The sequence below is a fragment of the Tenrec ecaudatus genome, chromosome 5 (genome assembly GCF_050624435.1).
Source record: "Tenrec ecaudatus isolate mTenEca1 chromosome 5, mTenEca1.hap1, whole genome shotgun sequence".
NCBI lineage: Eukaryota > Metazoa > Chordata > Mammalia > Afrosoricida > Tenrecidae > Tenrec > Tenrec ecaudatus.
The window spans coordinates 143,010,951-143,030,918 of NC_134534.1; the positions used below are offsets into that span (position 1 = coordinate 143,010,951).

Below are 19,968 nucleotides of genomic sequence, written 5' to 3' on the forward strand. Positions count from 1 at the left end.
TGTTTACATCTCTGCTCTCTGTCCCCCCACTTCTTTAAGGGCTGCTCAGTGGCTTTATTGCGACTTTTCTTGCGGCTCAGCTGCAACTCCTGCTGGCATTTGCGGTGCTGCCTCCGGGCAGGGGCAGGGGCAGGGACTAAACCCTTGCAGCTCCACAGGCAGGGAATGGGACTCAGCTACATAGTTGTGTTTGCTTCCCTTGCTTCCCTATATCCCTGCACAGTCTAAAGGTCTTACTTTAAAATTTTTCTCCTCCTGTTTGTCTCTTTCCTGTTCTCTCACATTCCACTGCTGACCTACAGAACACTCCCTTTGCCCTAGGGCATTTGCAGGCCTGTGCCCCACCCAGCTAGGTGACCTCCACCCTGCATAGCTAGCCCAAGGCTAGGGAAAGGCCCACTTTCTCTCCAGGTTATACTCCGCCCAACTTCTCACCAGGGAATTCCTGCCTCTGTACCTGGGGACATAAGGCAGCTCAGCCAACACTTGTCAACATTCCAAACAATTGCAGGAATTTCTGCCCAACCTCTGCAACACTGAGGCAGGCAACTGACCAGCCTTCTGGGGCACTCCCCTGATAGAGAAGCCAAAGGAGGAAAAAGTGGTAGGTTAATCCCATAGTAAAATCAGCTGTAGACAGTTCAAAGAAGCATTCCTATAAGTCTCACAGAGAGAGCCTGGAAAATGAATGGCACCTGGTCCCTCTCAAACAACTCAATGCAAACAGCCATCAGCCCCAACGACCTCAACGAAAAAAACAGGAGAAACAAAAGGCAAAAGCAGAAGATGTCCTGAACATAACAACATACATAGAAGAAGCAGACATTGAGATGCCACACAAAGAAATTCTCAGAATGCTGCTTGGAGTCATACAGGATATGAGGGAAACAATACAGAAAAAGGATGAAACATAGAGGAGATAAAAGCCATACACCAAAGGGAAATACAGGAGCTTAGGGAGAAGTTAACAAAAAACAGTAGCAGAAACATGGTCCTTGAGAATTGATTGGAGGAATCAGAGAACCGCATCAGTGACTTGGAGGACAGCCAAAAAATAAATTATAATCTGGTTCTCTATGCTGACTCATGCCAATCCTGTGTAGCATTGTGCTCTATATAGTTTTCAATGACTTGAGTTTGTGGAGGTAGATGGCCAGACCTTTCTTCCAAGGTTCTTCTGCCCAGTGGGTTAATCTTTGCATCATTCAAGGTCTCCAAGGTAAGATCGAAACCTGTCAAAGCCCACTGCCATTCTGACACATAGCAACCCTCTAGGACAGGGTAGACCTGCCCCTTTGTGTTCCCAAGGTTGTAACTCTATAGGAACAGAAAGCTCTTTCTCCCCCAGAGCAGGTGGTGTGTTTGAACTGCTGACTTTGCTGTTCGCTGCCCAATGTGTAGCCCACCACGCCACCAAGGCTTCTCCGATGTAAGATCAAGTCAGTCAATTAAAAGAAGAAACACCCATGTGCACATATGGCTTGATAGCTGTTTGTATAGATCCCAACTATGTATTATATATGTATATAATTTTATGTCAGCCCGACTCTTTCCAGTGGCTTAAAAAATTCCAAGAAATAACAATTATTCCCTCAGTGTATTAACTCATACAACATATGCATCATTCTTGTCATCAGGATGCTTTTTATGTATAAGTATCCCACTGCTCAAAGTGATGGGCAAAAGGGTGGTCACAGATGTATGGAAATCAGAACCACGATATGCAGACAATCTCATCAAATGGTATTAAAGTTAGATCATGAGGACAGTTTTCTTTTTAGGATTTTATTTCTTTTCTTGTGCTTAATTTCATATCCAAAGTCATGATATACAAGAAGACATCTAGAAAATGCTTCCTAGCTTTCCCCCAAGAGTCAGAAATGAAATGTGGAAATATACTTGTCGAAACGCAGCCACATCACATAGATTTCTTGTAGCGATCTGCAGCTGCGGGGAACTATGAAGCCTCTCACTAAATACTTCATTTGTTTGGTAGTAGTGACTGAAGCATCTGCAAGATGGATTTTCTCTTAGGAGTCAGCTTCTTTGTTTTGCATTAACTTCTGAACTTGTTTTCTTTTAAATGGCTTGTTCTTATGGGAAAAAAATCTGTTCCACATATGATAGTCATTTGCTTTATGTCAGCAAATCAAAATATACAGGTAATTTATCAGAATAAGATATGTCTCCATGATAAAATCAGTGCAGATAACATGCATATTTACTAATTGGGAACTTAAAAATAATGGTTTTTCTCTACATCTTCCTGTGTATTTACATGTTGATTTCCTCTACTGGGGCTTCGAAACAGATTTTGAGAGATGAAGTTTCTCCTGATCATCTCTTCCATACCCTATGCACAAGGAAGAGCTGGAATCATCACAAAGTGAGTTACTAGATATAATCTCAGTCTTTTAGGAATGTAAAGAGATCCTTCTGTGTTTTGTTTTTCTTTCCTTTTTAAACAGCTTTCTATGGAACTTGAAGTTACCTGGAATTATGGAAGCAGTTGCGTATTGTTAGCTAATATAAGAAATGTGAGAGGAAAGACTGAACTCTTGTTTCTATAGCTGCTAATGAGGCATCTAGTGACTCAAGTGTCACCCTAAAGCTGACCTGACCAAGACAGAACAACTTATGCTCACGAATGTCCTGGGGTGGCTGGACGATCATATGCACCCATTTCATTTGAGTAAATAACAGCATTTCCACAACAAAATCAAAAACACCAGGAAGGCCCCTCGATGGCCCCTTAGCACTGATACCTTCTAAATGTGCACAGGTCTCTTAAGAACACCACGAGAGAGCGGGGATATGCTATGGGTTTCTTTTTTCCTGCAAAATTAAATTTTTGAATCATTTAAAAGTAGACTGCCACCAAATTAAATATGAAATTGACTGCAATTTTATTAAGAGATTTATTGCCCGCTGCCATATTTGGTGTACCTTTGTGAAAAATAGTAATGCAGCTCTCCTGTGAATGTGGTCATCGTGATGTTTAGTGGGCTGTCATGTGGCGCTGTATTGTGCTGGTTATTCTGGGTCCGCTAGATAGCATGGAAGAGCCCAGGCTGTGTAGTGGTCCTGAGTGGGGCTGTGATTCCCAACGTCAGCAGTTTGAAACCCCCAGATGCTCTGAGGAAGACATCCAGGGCTTGCTACTCCTGTACACAGTTGCAGTCTTAGAAACTCAGAGTCCTTTCTACCCTGCCCTTGGTGGTCATGATGAGTCCACATTGACTAGAGGGCAGTGCGTTTGGTTTAAAATAATGTGGAAAGAGCTCTGACTGCAAGGTAAGCAGTTTGAACCCACCAGACTTTCCGAGAGAGAAAGATGAGGTTGCTTACTTCCATAAAGATTTGAAGTGTGGAAACCCCAAAGGAACTGTTCTACTAGGTCCTATAGGCTGACGATGAGCTAGGAGTAACTTGGTGGTGGTGAGGTTTTTGTTTGTACTGTTGTCTGAGATAGCATGGAGCACCTGATTGCAAGTGGAACATATGAGGGTGGTGGTGGTGGGGTATGTGAGTAATTTTTAGCTGTCTAGTAAGCCTATGGGCTTGATTCTTCAAAGTTCTATCAAACTGCAGAATCAAAATTTGGTATGTGAGAGCTTGTTCCCTGAACTAATTGTGAGATACAGACATTGAACCAAGCGCTGAAATACCAAACTCAGAGTTTGTGAGCTAGCTAATTTCCAGTAAAAACCCACGGAATGAGTGATTCAATGAGTGGAATGTGGTATGTGCCCCCACCCCACTCCAAACAATAGTCTCCCTTAATCGAAAAAAAATTCAGCCTATAGATGTTTTTCTATATTTGACTATCTATTTTAAGATCTTCATCTGCAAGTTAGTGTACAGTTATCTGCATGACGGGATGAGAGCAGTGTGCACAGGTACCAAGTGGCGCCCTGGCGATGGTGACTGTTGTCAGGCCTGTGTGTGCCAGAGTAAAACACCCACAGGATTTCAATGGCTGCTTTTTCCAAAGCCAGTCATCAGGTATTTCTTCCAAATCGCATGCGTACACATACGTACGGATACAAATAAAAACTTAGACCCAGAAGCCAGGAGCAATAAGGAGAGAGTCATACGTTTCCAAACTGCTTGGTAAATGGGTATTTATGGAGAGGTGGTTCCAGAGGGGTGATTGCTCATCAGTCACCCCTGCTACGGGGGAAGCCTTTTCCCCGGACTTTTCTGTTTTAAGCCTAGTCCCCTGCCCTTCCTGATGGAACCTCACTGACATTTGTCACACAGAGAATCCGGCCTCTCCTCTCAACTTGGAAATAATACCGTCTACACAGTTTCATGGCCTTCTCCGAACTGGGGACCTTTCGTTTGTGCCTCACTTTCAACTTTACTAAATTGGTTACCGCCATGGAATGGTGTTGCACCACACGCCTTTGGAAACGAAAGGCTGCTTTCCTGGTGTGGTTGGGAAGCAGATGGTCTGAGATGCTTCTGTGCTCCAAGCACTCGGGGGCAGAGACACTGTTTTATCATTACCTGTTATTGAATCCTCACGAATCATCAGATTTCATTTCTTCCCTCTTGCTGATGCTTTTCCCTAGAGACTTTCCAGACACCATAGCCTTGGCATCTAGTAATCACGCTGCTCTCCCTGGGACCCCTTTTCTAAGATTCCTAATTCTCCCCTCACCTTTTCTGGTTACTAGTCTTTTAATCCTAGGAAATATCCCGTACCTGTGTGCTACTCTGTGTGTGTGTATGTGTGTGCACACGTGTGTGCATGTGTGTGCATGTGTGTGTGCGTGTGTATGTGTGCGTGTGTGTATTTGTGTATGTGTGCGTGTGTGTGCATGTGTGTGTATGTGTGCGTGTGTGTGTGCGTGTGTGCGTGTGTGCGTGTGTGTGTATGTGTGTGTATGTGCGTGTGTGTGTATGTGTGTTTGTGCATGTGTGTGTATGTGTGTATGTGTGTGTATGTGCATGTGTGTGTGTGTATGTGTGTGTGCATGTGTGCGTGTGTGTGCGTGTGCGTGTGTGTATATGTGTGTGTGTGCGTGTGTGTGTGCGTGTGCGTGTGTGTGTATGTGTGTATGTGTGTGTGTATGTGTGTGTATGTATGTGTATGTGTGTGCGTGTGTGTATGTGTGTGTGTGTGCGTGTGTGTGTGCGTGTGTATGTGTATGTGTGTGTGTGTGTGTGTGTGTGTCTTTAGTTTTACTAGTCATATTCTTAATTTCCAAGTAACTACTCACTTTCCATACACACTCTTAGCCACTTATGTTGGTTAGGAGTCCTGGTGATATAGCGGTTATATATTGAACTGTGATCCCCAAGGTCAGCAGTTTGAAACCATCAGCCACTCCACAGGAAAAAGATGGGGATCTCTACTCCCTAAAGGATTTACAATCTTGGAAACCCACGGGGTCAGCTCCCCCCTGTCCTACAGGCTTGCTCTGAGTTGGGATCGACTCGATGGCAATGAGTTTGGTTTGGTTGGTTTTGTGTTGGTCCCGGAGTTCAAATTCCTTGTGTTAAGGGTTCAAACCCACCAGCTGTTCCTAGGGAGGAGGAGGAGGTGGTCTACTCTCATAAATACTTATGGTTTCAACAATCCTGCATTGGGTCGCTGTGAATTGGAATCAATTTGAAGGCAGTGTTTTTTATTTATTTTATCTTTTTAAGTTTATGTTGGCTCATCTTCGTTTTTGCCCCCGGTTTCTTCTCTGTTCCTCTTTGCCCTGTGTCTCCTGGGCTCACTTGCTGATTTGGCCAATGGAAGGCAACCCACTCTTACAGGAAGAAAGAGGGCAACCTAGGAGAGATCAGAATGAGTACCTTGTGTTTCGTGCCCTGGAGGATAGAATGAGTAAAAGGAGGGGCCAATGACCACTGCATAAATAGGGCCAATTGATGGTGCCTCTGTCTTTAACTCTGGATCAGAGATCCCAGGGACAAGCACTTCAGAAACGGGATTACGTCAAAGGGATAATTGGGCCCTGGTGTAGCCAGTATAGAAATTGTTGTCTAAGCGTGGACAGAACCTTCACAACCTGAGATTACCACCATCATCCAGTATGGTTCTTGAAAGGGTCAGAGAAGACTGCACATAGAACTCACTGCTGCTTCACAGGCCACCTTTCCAGCTGTGGCTGAGTGCTTGCCGTGACGATGCCCCATGGCAAGCTGATGTATAGGTGGCGCTCTTCTCACCGGCTATAGAAGGGTTCATGGTACTCTGTCCTATTGGCAAAATCTGTAGGAAGAGTTGAGTTAAAGAAAGAGAAAGTGGCAAAAGGGATACAAGCATGCCTGTGGCTGACACTCTGTGAACAAAATTGCAGGCTTATGTAGCTTCACTTAATTTGCTGCTCTTGTTGCCTTGCAAAGAAAGACAGAACGTGTGAAAGTGGAAGGCAGGGGGAAAGGAGAGGGCCCTGAGTGTCGTGGAGGGTTCCCTCACCCCTGGCCCATGCTAGTTCCTTCAGCCTTTGGAATGCTTTTTTAATAAGGAAGTAAAATACAATAGTGAAAAGTACACAGAGGATAATGAATGTGCAGCGAATTATCAGCAGTGGGAGGATCTTCAGTTTCCTGTCTGGAGGGAAAAGGGCAGAATCCAAGGGATGAGGGCGCTTGGACTCTTGGCTCTCCGCTCTTTGAGGAGTCAGGGCAGCCACCTCCTCTCCCCTTTCAGGAGGACAGCACAGAGAAAGACTGTTCTTTCTTCTCTGGCTTCTTAGAGATGCTCTGGGTCCTACAGGTGGGCTGTGGCTCTGAAGGGTCAGGGGCCCTTCCCTGCAGAACTAAAGCCCAGACGAGGGGCTGTTGGAGGGACAGACATCCTTTAGGCAGATGCCCCCATGCCACGGTGCTATCACTCCTACACTCATTGCACAGACTTGCTCATGGGTTGAAGTGGGAAGAAAAGATGCAGGATGGAACAGGACGCATGACTGGGACATTTGTAAACAATGCAACTGATCCCCCCACCTCATCCCCACCCCCCCACCAGAAATCCAGAGGGAAGGGAAATATCCCAAATGTTTATGGGATATCGGCTGAGTGTGGACACGTGATCAGAGACATGAAAAACAGCTGTGGGCAATGTCCTGCAGTGGTCTCATCATTTATGCCCAGGCCTTATCACGTATGAATTATTGAGCAAATTCCAAGTGCATGTTCTATGGCACAAAGTCAGGTGATTCTGGTGAAGAACCCGAGTCTTGATCTTGGACACACATGAAGGCAGGTCCTGGGGCTGCCCCTGACTAGCTCTGGGGCTTGAAGAATAATCTGTCTCTTCAACTGAAAAATGGGGTAATAGGATCTACAGCATAGAGATGCTAAGCGGATGAACTGAATTGGTATAGGTGATGTATTGAGTACCATCCTGTGATTAAATAGAGGAGTGCTGGTGGGGTAGCAGGCTATACTTTTGGTAGCTAAGCCACAAAGACAGCAGTTTGAAACCACCAACCCCTCTTTGGTAGAAAAATGGCCATTTTACTCAACTGCTTTACACAACTGATGCCTGTGTGGATTGTTAGAGATGTGTGAGCCCTTAATAAAATGATTTTAGAAAAGAATATGAAGTACACAGCTAGATATCAGGATGGCATACAGAACATGCACGTGTGTGTATGTGTGTGTGTATGTGTGTGTGTATGTGTGTGTGGTCTTTTGGAAAGCATTGCCAGAGGATTTTAAATGGTTATCAGCAGACTTCCCCTCACTCTGCCCCGCCCCCATTATTTGTAAACATGCCTGAAGGCTAGGATGTGATGGACATATCCTATAAATGGAATAAAATTAATTATGAAATACAGAGTGAATCTAGTCTGCTATTGCTCAGCTTGGTGTAATTAACATTAAGAGAGGGAATTTTGCATATATGTGTGTAGCGTATTACAAAATGGCATTTACTCCTTTTTTGTATTGCTTTCGCTCAAAATTGGGAATCCTGCATCTAATTTCTGACCAAATACTGATTCTTACCTTCCTCAAGGGCTCTTCACTGATTGTCTAATGATGTAGGTTTTCAGTGACTATAATTTAGATCTAATAGAAACTTAACCCTAGTAGGGACCCTCAAGCTCTTTATAACCCAGGACTTTGAAATGTTAGGTCAATAAAGCATGGTCTCTTGAGCTGCTTGGTCCCCAAAGAATTCTGTGATTGGAAAAATGCTACAGATTATACTTCTCTTTGTAAAGCCAGTATTAATGCCAAAAGGAAGAAACTTACATTAGAGTTAGTTTGTCCGACCCTCCCCCAAATTTACTTGAACGTGGATTATTTTCCAAGTCACGTCTGAAAAGTGGCTCACGATAATCCTCTGGATGACAAAGGCCTATCACAGCCCATCCTGGGGAAGGTACAGGACCTGGCAGTGCATTGCAACCTGCATCCATGACTAGAAGGCCCCCTTGATCGAGACAGCTAAAATATAAGCACCATGCCTCGGGAATCTTCCAGGATAGGGTTGGAAAACACTGTCTCGGTGCAAACCTTCCTTTTACAAATGAAAACAGAGGTCCACAAATCAAACCTGAGTAACCTGTTCGTGAAGGGAGATGCTGAGGACAGGGAAACAGTCCTTCAGAACGAGGACTTGATCTCATCGTGTCTGCGAGCTTGCTGTCTGATCTTTTCCTCCTTTCATTTTAGCAAGAACACGCTCTGTCCGGAGGGGTCCTTCCGAGCATCGCTTTGTGTGAAAGCACAGAGCTCTAGTCTAATTGTGATTTTCTTTCTCTTGAAACTACAAGGTATCTCTAGTCCCTCGAAGGCCTCTCTTTCCTTCCCACTTCCACACAGCTGCACTACAAAGATGCCTCTCTCTTTTGTACTTCCTCTTGATATCATCCCAGTAACTGAGGGACCGCCTTTTTCTCCCTGCCTGTATGCAAAATTCCTGCTTACTGTAACATTTTCTCAAACTATCCTCAGAACTCGAACGAGTTCTGCCCAGTCTACCAATGTGAAAGAAAATTAATTGATATTAATTCATCTTTTTTTCCCCCTGGATGACAAGATTTTTTCTTGATCTCAGTGTTGGTAATACATTATTCAGTGTTCTTAATAACAGCTTGTGGCTTTGCCGTTTAGTTGCCAGAGTTGTTAAGTACCCAGAGCAGCACTCCTCGAGATGTGCCTTCGACAGCAAACTGCAGGTCTTGCTTGCCAGCCGACTTACAGTGGCTGCCATAGTGTTCCAATGATCTGTGGGAGGAGCGCACACTCCTTCATCCCTGCGTTGGCGGCCTTCAATGTGAATTTACTGTGGTTCACTCACCCCGCATCTGTCTGCTCTGTGTCAAAACCTAGCAAGACTCTTGAGGATTTTTTTAACGTACTTGGTGTTGTTTAAGCCTTCATTGAAACCACCTTCTGATGAGTGAGGCCAGATTCAAATGAACATGATACATGCAGTATTTCCAGGTATGTTGATTTTTGGGCACATTAAAAAAAAAGTACGACCAATGAAAGAAGGCCGGCACAATGGGGTGGCTCTTTAGTGACATCCTGAAAATTAAGCAGGAGCTCCCCAGAAAGACAAGAAGTTAGTTAATGACTAGAAATGTGAAACAGAAGTTGTAGGTTCCTACTTCCTCCTGGTCTCTTTGCACCCTAGAATGCTTGGTCCCAATTTAGATTCTCTCTCACAGTGTGCCATCCATGGAAATTGGCTCCTGACGTATAAGAATTCACCACTTTTCATCGAGAGTAAGATTGTTTCAGTGTAATTCTTCTTAGGGCGGTCCCCTTCCGTCTGGGGATCCCTACCACTTCTTCCATGCTTACGGAAGGTCGGGCTCTGGGATGGATAGGCATCCCATTTGATGTATTTGCTGTGACGGAAACCTCATACAGAAGCCCTTCTCACACATGTGTGCACACTGGAATCCCTGAGGAATTCCCCCAAGATGCTGGTGCCTGCTCCCTCCCGCTGAGATGGTGACTTGATTGATCTGGAGCATAGCCTGAGCTTTGACATGTTTGAATGAGCCCTCGGCTGTGATGAGCATATTCTTTAGTTGATGGTGCCGACAGAAGCACCCCCTCTGAATACACTCAAAGCCATGGGGTGATGCACTTCAGATGGGTAATTGTATAAGAGGCGAATTCTGCTCAATAGAGCTATTTTATTGAAATAAATATAAATCATTAAGATTCATTTGAGAGCCACTGCCATGTACTAAATAGGGAAACTGAGACTTGGAGAAACTAAGTAGCTTGCCTGAGGTCTTACAGCAATCTAAAGTGGAATAAGAACCCATGCGGCCAGACACGATTCATATGCTCGTTAGTAATTCCACTACACTTCTCTTATCTACCAGGAGGGACATTGGTGGCAGTGTGTTATTAGGTGGGCTGTTTTTAGCAGTTGTAACACCACTGATGCTTTGTAGAAGAAAGATGAGACATTCTGCTCCCGTAAAGATTTATAGCCTTAGAACCCCAAAGGGGCAGTTACATTCTGCCCCACTGGTTCCTATGAGATAGAATAAACTTGCTGGCAGTGGGTTTGGTTGGCTGGCAGTGGGTTTGGTTGACTGGCAGTGGGTTTGGTTGGTTGGCAGTGGGTTTGGTTGACTGGCAGTGGGTTTGGTTGGCTGGCAGTGGGTTTGGTTGGCTGGCAGTGGGTTTGGTTGGCTGGCAGTGGGTTTGGTTGACTGGCAGTGGGTTTGGTTGGCTGGCAGTGGGTTTGATTGGCTGGCAGTGGGTTTGGTTGACTGGCAGTAGGTTTGGTTGGCTTATTCTCTTCCAGAGACCCTCTGGCAGCACAGTGGCGAAGCACAGCTGCTAACCTAAAAGTCAGGGGTTTAAATCCACCAGCCTATTCCAGAGAGAAAGATGTGGTGGACGGCTTCCCTGGAGATAATAGCCTTGGGAACTCCATGGGGCCATTCTCCGCTGTCCTCTCTACGGTTGGCATGAGTGGGAATTGACATTTATAGCTGCTCACCTAAAGATTTAAAGTTTGGGTTCACCAGAGCTTCTTTAGCAGAAAGGCCTGCAATCTATTGGTGAAAAAGCACCTACTAACAATGCCTGTGGAGCAGAGATCCACTCTGTCACCCACGAGGTTACCAGGAATAGGAATTCACTCCATTGTAACTATTGTTTTCGTTGCTGTCAAACAAGAATCTGGTTCTGCAGGTCCATCACTGTGAAACACATACTTTGAGAAGTAGGGCTGGACTGTTCCTCCGCATCTATCCGCATTCCATGTCGCATTATGGGATCAGTGAGTCCAATTTGCAAGATGTTTGGCCCTAGGGCAAGGTAAAGGCTTGAGTTCCTAGGGAATAAAATGCAAGGCATTGACCACATTACCTTTGTCTTGAAATGAGCAGAACTAGTCTCTGAGCACTGGGAGTCATCCTCAGACACAGGCACAAAGGAGGAAATAACTGGGGAGTGCAGTGAAAATTCAAAATGAACTGCTCTACATCTTTAAAATAGAGTTCTATTTTAAAAACTCTGCCTGGAATGTTACCTTGCTCTTTGTCAACCCTCAGCTGAATTTGGATGTAACACACACATAAAAATAGCTCCACGATAGTAGGAACTATGTTTGGGTCTGGTCTATAGATAGGGGTTGGGAAGGCAAGCCTTCAGCGAGTGGAAGGTCTGTTTTCCAGTAGGAGGAGGCCATTAAAAGGGGGAATATTTTTGAAAGAAAAGAACAAATCCTTTTCATAATGGATTTTTACAAATGGGCTTTCTAGAAAGAGTATCCAATGAGGGACAGCAAGGGACGTTTGAGGGGGCCGTGCTTTGCCTCAGAGATGTAGCAGATCACTGCCTGCCTCTTACGGCTTGCTTCTCTTTAACTAGGTAGTCCTTTTCTGGAACAAACAATTGGTTCCAAAAAAATGAGCTCAGCCTCGAGCTGAAAGGGAACTCATTATAAATGGCTTTTGTAGAAGCTTGCAGGTTGAGTTCCAGGGACCAGTTCAGTTCATTTTGCTCTACTACTTAGGCTTCAACTACTTCTTAAAGTGTGGAAACATTTAGCATTTTTCAATCCGTTTCTTAATGTCTAACATCAACTTTATGAGAGTAAGTTATAGGTGCTTTGCTGCTGTTTGTTTTTTAACACAACTTTGTCTAGTCTTGTCTATAATATTTGCCTGAATTGATTGTTTTTGGTTTTTTTAATATGAATTTATCCTTTTCTTACATCAATGAAATTGACTGCTCTGGTGTTTTTTAAAGAAAGTGTGGATGCCTGCTGGTATCTGGTAGTGAGAAGCGGAAGTCAGAAATGAGGTTTGGCATTCCCCATCAACTGAAAGAGTTGGGCTTTTCAGGGATCGAATATGTATATACATAGTTGAGATTGGCTAGATGACCATTCCTCGTCGTCAGCTATAAGGGATTGAGTACTACCCATCTGTGTGGCTGCACTGAGATGAATCCCTACCTTACCCAGATCTCAAAGTGGCTGGCCAAGCAACTATCCCCTTAAACAACTAACCCGCTGCCACTCCCTTGATCTCAGCTCTCTGATCTCCTTTATATTTCCCCAGGTAGGATAACTACCTAAAAATCATCTTAGTTTACTTTTTTATTGTGCTCTCTCTTCCTGTCACAGAAAAGAGCTTTCCTGCTGTATAACATTGCAGGGCTTTGATATATGGAGCAGTTGGTATAATTAATTATATGAAGTCTTTGGTGGTAAGCAGATTGACTCTGAGTTTCACTTTAGTCTCGTGAGTCTGTGTCCCGCCAGAACCATTGCAGAGCTGGGCACACAGTAGAGATTGAATAAATGAGTGAAAACACGAATGAAAAAAAGAGAACGAATGTGGTAGGTAAAGGTTAACTGATGGGTAGGTGTTTCTTTAATGATAGATAACCAGGATTATCTTCTTGGTTTCCCCTGAATTTAAGGTTCCAAATCTTACAGTCTGGTAATAGAAAGTGGGGAGGGTCTTGTTACTCAGAAAGATGCCTGTGAGGTTGGGAAAGGTCTTTTTGCTGTGTGAGTGGAGTCTGTTCTGTGCATCAAGAAGCTGCCGAAGACTGTGCCGTTTGGTAGGGAGCCATTGTCCATTGACGCATCTGAGCCAAGGCTCAAACATTTCCGAGAGAGAATGAACCAATGGTCTCCCGAGCTCCAATTCTCAGCGTTATTGGACTGGCAGCAGAACCGCAGACGTCAGCCATGAGTTCTCTTTTCAAGTCACACTGGAAAATGGCCCGAACTGGTTGTTGTTGTTTCCCTTCATCTCTGTGAGAAGAATTGAGCTGGTCACCTGTCCTCTGCCCAAGTGGCTCATTTCAACGTCTTTGATAGAAGATTTTTTTTCTTTCTTTTCCCTCACTTCACCATCATCTGAGGTTGGGAACTAAAAACAAACAAACAAACAAATAACCCTCCAGCATCTTCAGCTAACTCTTAGCCCGTCAGTCACAGCTTGTGAAGGCCTCACTTCTATAACTGGGCTTTACCAGAGAAGAAAGGGGAGAGGAGAATGAATTAAAGTTTTCGGATTGTGTCTTGTATTCCAGGTGCATTGAAAAAAAAAAGATCTATAGAGAACTTGGCCTTGGCTACTGACTTTATCTTTGCTTCAGAGCTGGATTGGGTGTTACATAGGCCCCATCATGGCTTCTGTTTCATTGGTCATCTGGACCTCTATATACATCGGTGCTTTAAAGGTATACCTTTGCTTTCTCTGGTGTGGTTTACCACAGCAGTATCATACGTGGTGTCATAAATAAGTTGTTCAGTACTGACGATAGAAGGAGGACAAAGAAATCCCGCTACTGTGGAATTGATTCAGACTTGTGAATAATGAACTCAGTGGACTCTGTACAATATGCAAATGATGCCAGGTGATCCAATACGTGCGAGAGCGAAACAAGCCCATAATGAGAGTGCATATGGGAGTCACTGTTAAGAATGTGAGCAGAGTACTGCAAATCAGCAAAATGATGGAAGAGCCACTACCATATCTCTGTGTTATGCCAAATCGGTAAGGCCACGTTCTCCTTAAGTAGATTGCATCAATGGCCTTGCTAATGGAAGAACATTGCCTACAAAGGAAAACACCAATCATCTGGGTGCTGCCTTTTGTTCTTCCAGACTGGGCATACTTTCTAGATTCTCCCTGCCGTCCAGCTGTAGCCAACACAGAGCGACCCTGTTGGACAGGTGGAACTGCCCTGTGGGTTTCCGAGACTGTAACTCTTTACGGAAGTAGAAACCCTCATCTTTCTCCCACTCTGCCCCCATTAAGGCGTTTATTTTTGGTGTTGTTCCAGCTGCGATCTGGAACCTCTGAGAGTCTTCATCCCGGGATGTCTGGGTGGCAGCCTTCATCCTGAAATAGCTGTCCTTGACTTGAGCCTGTATCCTGGGATGTCTGTCCTTGATGCCTCTGAATGTCATGCTCTGGCCTGGCCGCTGCAGCTGATCATGCCTGGGAAAGGGAAGATCACGTGCCATAATACAGACAGGTGGTTTGCATAGCCACCAACCCTGGAAGACTCCAACTTCTTCGCAGTAGGCTTAAGTAATTGAAGAAGAGGTGGGAGGCGCACGTGTTTGTTTAATCGTGTGTGTGGGACAGCTTCACAGAGAGATGGCATAAATGCTGGCAGGAGGGAGGAGCTGTCTCCATGTAAACTTTCCACCCTCTCAGAGGGGCAGTGGGGAACGTGAAGTGTGGGCACAAACACTGGTGAGCGGGAGGCCTCTCGGGCCGTTTGGGAGGACCTGGACGTCAGCGTGTGCTTTGCTGGCTCCGTGAGGCAAAGTGCTGTCGCAATCAGGAAATAATGAAACACCACGAAGTGAGAAGTTCCTGAAAAGCGCAGGGAATGAAATGGAAGGCGAGAGGGGACACTGCTCCAGAGCACCTTGAGGAGCTGCCTGTCACCCGGGACTTCAGCTGTCACTGCGAGGACACCGATGTCAACGGGGCTTCCCTTGTCCTCACGCTGGACACACCGCATTTGTCTTCCTTTCTAAATTTGCCCTCAGAACAGGCTAATGTCTTCTTGCCTTGTGCCAAATTTTGTAGAAATAAGTGGCCCTAAGGAAAATTTAATTGTCTCTTTATTTCTCCCCACCCCGCTGCCTCATGTTAATTCCCTGAATAGTTTGAAAATTAATACGACTGTGGATTTACAGAATTCACTAATTAATAAGAAGCTTGACATTTACTAATAGGAAGCTATGAATAAACCCACTAATTTAAAAATTATGTCACAATCAGAATGTTCCCATGGAAGCTGGAAGCCCAGAGAAAAATGTGGTCTTTGGGTATACATTAGCCAGGTGATTAGTCAGAGGATTACCTCAGAGCAGGTTATTTCGATGCTAGAAACTTATTGTTGCGGCCCACAACCGAACAAGTTAAGCTCTCAGAAGAGGCATGTGCTATCACATTGTTCGCCTGAAATGATGGAACCATCTCAGGACTGCCATAAAGGGTTTCCTGGAATATAAGTCTAAATTATTTCTTTTAAAAATCGTTTTATTGGGGGTTCATATGACTCTTATCACAACCTGTATAGCCATCCATTGTGTCAAGCACACTTGTACATTGGTTGCCATCATCATTCTCAAAACATTTTCTTTTTACTTGTACCCTTGGTATCAGCTTCTCATTTTCCCCCCTTAAATTCTTTCTAAAGCTGGTATGAAAGATATGCTTTGTATGGCTTGCAGTAGCTCCCATTGATTAGTAATGACTTGCTGGAAGGCACTTAAGAAGATCCTACAGGAGAACATGCCAGAGTTGATTAGTGATGCCTGTCATGGGGGCAGGAGGAGGATTCAAAAGCATGAGTCTCAGGTGTGGTCCTTTTCTGACATAGAAGAAGAAGCCAGGCAGTGAACTGACCAAGGAATTTGTATTGTTTTTGTTGCATCAGAACTCATAGGGATGTGTGTTAAATGAGAAAATGCTCTTACTGGACAGCATGACAGGAGGAGTTAATAGTCCTGTCCTAGAATTCTAAAGGGCGAGCTGAGTGAAACCCTGAGCTGAACCATAAAGTGTCTTCATTCGACCACATGTGTGCACCAGGTGGGATGCAGGTCAGGGAGATGACAGGAGAGTAGTTCAGAATGCATTTTCCTCTCAGAGAACAGAACTGGAGCGGGGTCTAGAGGGCGCACCTTTGTCTTGTCAGCAGCTCTTCAGTGTGTGCTTGCTACCAGCTCACACTGGGGCACACAAAGGCCAGGGTTACAAAGATGGGACAGAAGTTGACCCCATGAATCTCTGTCCCGGCAGGACTTTCCAGGAGAAGTCATCTAAACCAGATCACAGATAAAACTTCAAGACACTCTGCTTTTCCTCCTTAAATTCTCTGTTATTATTTTTTTAAATCATTTTATTTGGGCTAATACAACTCTTATCACAATCCATACATACATCAGTTGAGTAAAGCATCCTTATACATTCATTGCCCTCATCATTCTCAAAATTCGCCTTCTGCTTGGGTTCCTGAAATCAGCTCATTTTCATTTTTTCCCTTCCCCTCCCTCCAAGCACCCCCCTCCCTCATGAACCCTTAATAATTTATAAATTATTATTTTATCTTATCTTACACTGCCTGTGTCTCCCTTCACCCACTTTCCTGTTGCACATCCCCCAGAGAGGAGGTTATATGTAGATCTCTGAGATCAGTTCCCCCTTTTTAAACCCCCTTCCCTCCCAGTATCGCCACTCTCACCGTTGGTCCTGAGGGTTTCATCTGTCCTAGATTCCCTGTGATTCCAGATCCCATCTGTATGGCTGTGCCTCCTCTGGTCTAACCGGGTTTGCAGGGTAGAATTGGGGTCGTGAGAGTTGGGGGATGAGCAGCAGCTGCCCTTCTTTATATTTATTATTAAGTCAAGGTTCAGATGTGTGGGTTCAAAGGCAAAGGGAAGCATTTGAAACGTTATTTTTAAAGCAAGCGTCACAAAACTCTGGAGCACCACGACCTTCCTGGGAGACTCCCCTTCACCATGTTCCTAGGACCCCAAGTCCATTTTTTAGCAGTGCTTAGATACTTAATTGGTGATTGTTTGTCAGAATTTTAATCATTCTGTTACACTCCTAAGCCCACTCGGCAGGGAGAGTTGTCATAAATCACCCTTAGCAATGGCATATACTTGGTAGTATAGCTGCCCCCTAAGCCTACAGGGTTTTTTTGCGTCACAGATGAACCAAGTGAATGGATGAAAACAGAGCCTTCTAGAGAGCTGAGCAGAACTTGGTCATACCTTTGGCTGGCTGTTGAACCTGAGCGAATGGCCCAGAGCCACCTTTGAGGGTTTATGTCATTTCTTTCCAAATATGGAAGTCCAGTTAGGCTGACCCTTGGGTGGCAGCAGTTGTGTACTAAAAAATTAATGCTTTTCCTGATTTTCATCTTTTTCTTTGTTCTTCCTGCCACGTTCTGGATGCACATGTTAGGAGCAGTCATCGACATTAAAAAGAGATGCCCAGAAAGAGAAAAGATGGGAAGAAGCTCCTGCTTAAGTCCTTTCCATATGCCTCTCTTTTTTCCTGAAGGTACATAGGAGGTTGGGACATGCTATGTGAACTTGAGCAAGTGATTAAGCCCTCTGTGCTTTTCTGGGCTGTGAAATCACCATGATGGAAACACCTCCTCCCCTATCAGGCTACCAAGCAGATTAAGTGAGATAGTTACCTAAAGCACTTAGTTTACTGACTATGCCAGCCCTAAAGTATGGCTAACAGGATGATCAATACATGCCAAGTTTTCCAACCATCTCTATCTCAGGGGCATCAGTAGGGGGTGTTTTTTCCTGGCATGGTAGCCCCACGTACTGCTTTCAGAGAAAGATCTCCCTTTGCTTTGTGGGACTGTGAAAAAGAGAGTCTTCTGTAGTTCTTCCCTGTGCCCAGGAACTCCTAGCCCATGTTGCGCATGACGCTCACTGTGGATCTGACTGAGCACCTGCGGGAATGGGGCAGGGTTGCCCACCTTGGTGCTGCCACCGTTCCTCATCTCTGCTGTTGGCTTTCATGACCTACAGGGTGTTGTCATTCTCCCGACCATCCAGGCCCTAGAGGAGGCTTTAACAGTGTCTAATGAGTGCTTTCATCTATTGAGGAAAGCTTTGGGATCTTAGCTAATGAGACTCCAATCAAGTCATTTGACTTCTCTGTGTTTCTCTTCTTCGATATCTATTTTGCATACTGTTGGGGATTTAAATGAGCTAACGTAGGACAAATGTCCAATGTACGACCCAACATGCAGGAGTGTTCAATCACAGCTTATGTGCTATCAGTGGTGTAACATCCTGCTGCTAGGAACGGATATGAAGTCCAGGAAGAGATGAATATAAGGTTAGTCCCATTTTCCCTAGTTAACTATAAGAAATCATTGTTATAGCTTCAGGGGGACCAGCTGATTCCTCATCCTTTATCTTTCTATCTCCTATGAATCTGGATCTGTCTTTCCTCAGTGCTCAGGAAACTTTATCTATGTCAAATAATATTTCTCCAGCACCTCTTGTGTTTGAGGCAATATGCTGGTCATTGTGGTTGCAGCCAGGGAACGTTTGTACACAGACAAATCACTCAAATAATGATAAGGGCCTCGTTTTTCTTTTGAAGTTAGGACAAGATCAAAAAAGTGGTAGGAAAATGACCAATTAGTGTTTTCTTTGAGAAGGCTCTGCTCCAGCAAGCCCTTATATAATCGAAGAGGAGGATAAGGAAGAATGAAACAGTAAAGTATTATTATAAGGGAGGCAATACTCAGTATGCAAATGAATACGACCACACAGGAAAGCTGTTTTGAGTCTGTGTGAATCATAAGACCAGAGTGAATGCATAATAGCCACCCTGCAAATTCCAGCTATCTTGCAGAAGCTTGTCTGTAGACAGAAAACTTCCCACCTGGACTGAACAATGGAGCCACGTGACAGGATTCAGGTGTGGGTCTCAGGCTGCTTGCTCGTTAGTGTAGAAGATGCTCCCCAGTTAGGCAGTCAGAGCCTCATTACTGTTCATAAGAGCAAGCTAATAATTAAGAGTTCTGAATCTCCTAAATGGTGACAAATAGAGTGAAGAGGTAATGAGACAGGTAGGGATGGAGATTCCCTGATGAGTTCCTATCACAGTGAGAGAATGGAGAGATAGAAAGAAAAGGTGGGGGGCTTGTGATTGTCACTCCAAGGGCTTCTCACAAAGCTCACACATCTCTGGGGTGGGGGCAGGAAAGCATTTGCCACACAATGCAAAGCAACTATTCTTGACGGAGCCCTTCTCAACGCTGCACAAGCCACGGTGGCAGACAAAGGTTCCAGACTTGATTTCTTCCCCAATTCTTGTCTTAGTTTACTGTTGGTCTTCTTCCACGATTTGTCTGATTTTCCGAATTTAAAATAAGACATGGCCATCGTAGCACAGTATGTGAAGAAGTTGGGAAGCCCTATCCCAAGACCCTGTGACTGATGGCTTTGTTTTGGCTGTCTGCTGTTGTCCCGAGTCCTGGTCCTGCTGGTTCTAATGAGCAAGCACATGGTAGAGGAACCATTGTTGGATCTTTGAAAATTTTATTTCACCATTGTCTCTGTGAACCTAGGAGAGAGCAGTGGCTGAATGCTCTGGGACGGCTTTGGAGTGAAGGCCTTGAATTTGTATTTTAGTTTAGTGTCTCCCAGATCACAAATAAAGACACAAGTGTAAGATTTGATGGATTTGAAATATGGTATTGGCAACGAATATTGAAAACACCATGGGCTGTTAGAAGTATAAGCAGTTTTGTCTTGGAAGAGGTATAGACAGAATGCTCCTTAGAAGTGAGGATGGTGTGGGGGAGTGCCCAGTGGAGACCCAAAGCCCATCTGGAGGCAATTGGACATCCCGTTAAGGAAGGGTTGCAGGCAGGAGACAAGCCAGTCAGGGTGCGATTTAGCAACAATGAAACATACAACGTTCCTCTAGTTCCTAAATGCTTCCCCTCACGCCCCCCCCCCCACTATCATGATCCCAATTCTAC

At 44.6% G+C, this 19,968-nt stretch overlaps 1 protein-coding gene across 4 annotated transcripts in view; it reads left to right on the plus strand.

Moving 5' to 3' along the window:
• The window catches only part of FHIT (fragile histidine triad diadenosine triphosphatase), a 1,786,389-nt gene that overhangs the window by 752,193 nt on the left and 1,014,228 nt on the right, over window positions 1-19,968 (plus strand). The window contains exon 1 of one of the 4 annotated variants that reach the window (XM_075550741.1): window positions 2,317-2,386. The exons of the other annotated variants lie outside the window; for them this stretch is intronic. Coding sequence (XP_075406856.1) covers window positions 2,356-2,386 — 31 coding nt within the window. The 5' untranslated portion in view covers window positions 2,317-2,355. Of the gene's footprint in view, window positions 1-2,316; window positions 2,387-19,968 lie in introns of those variants that run through there. 4 annotated transcript variants of the gene reach the window in all.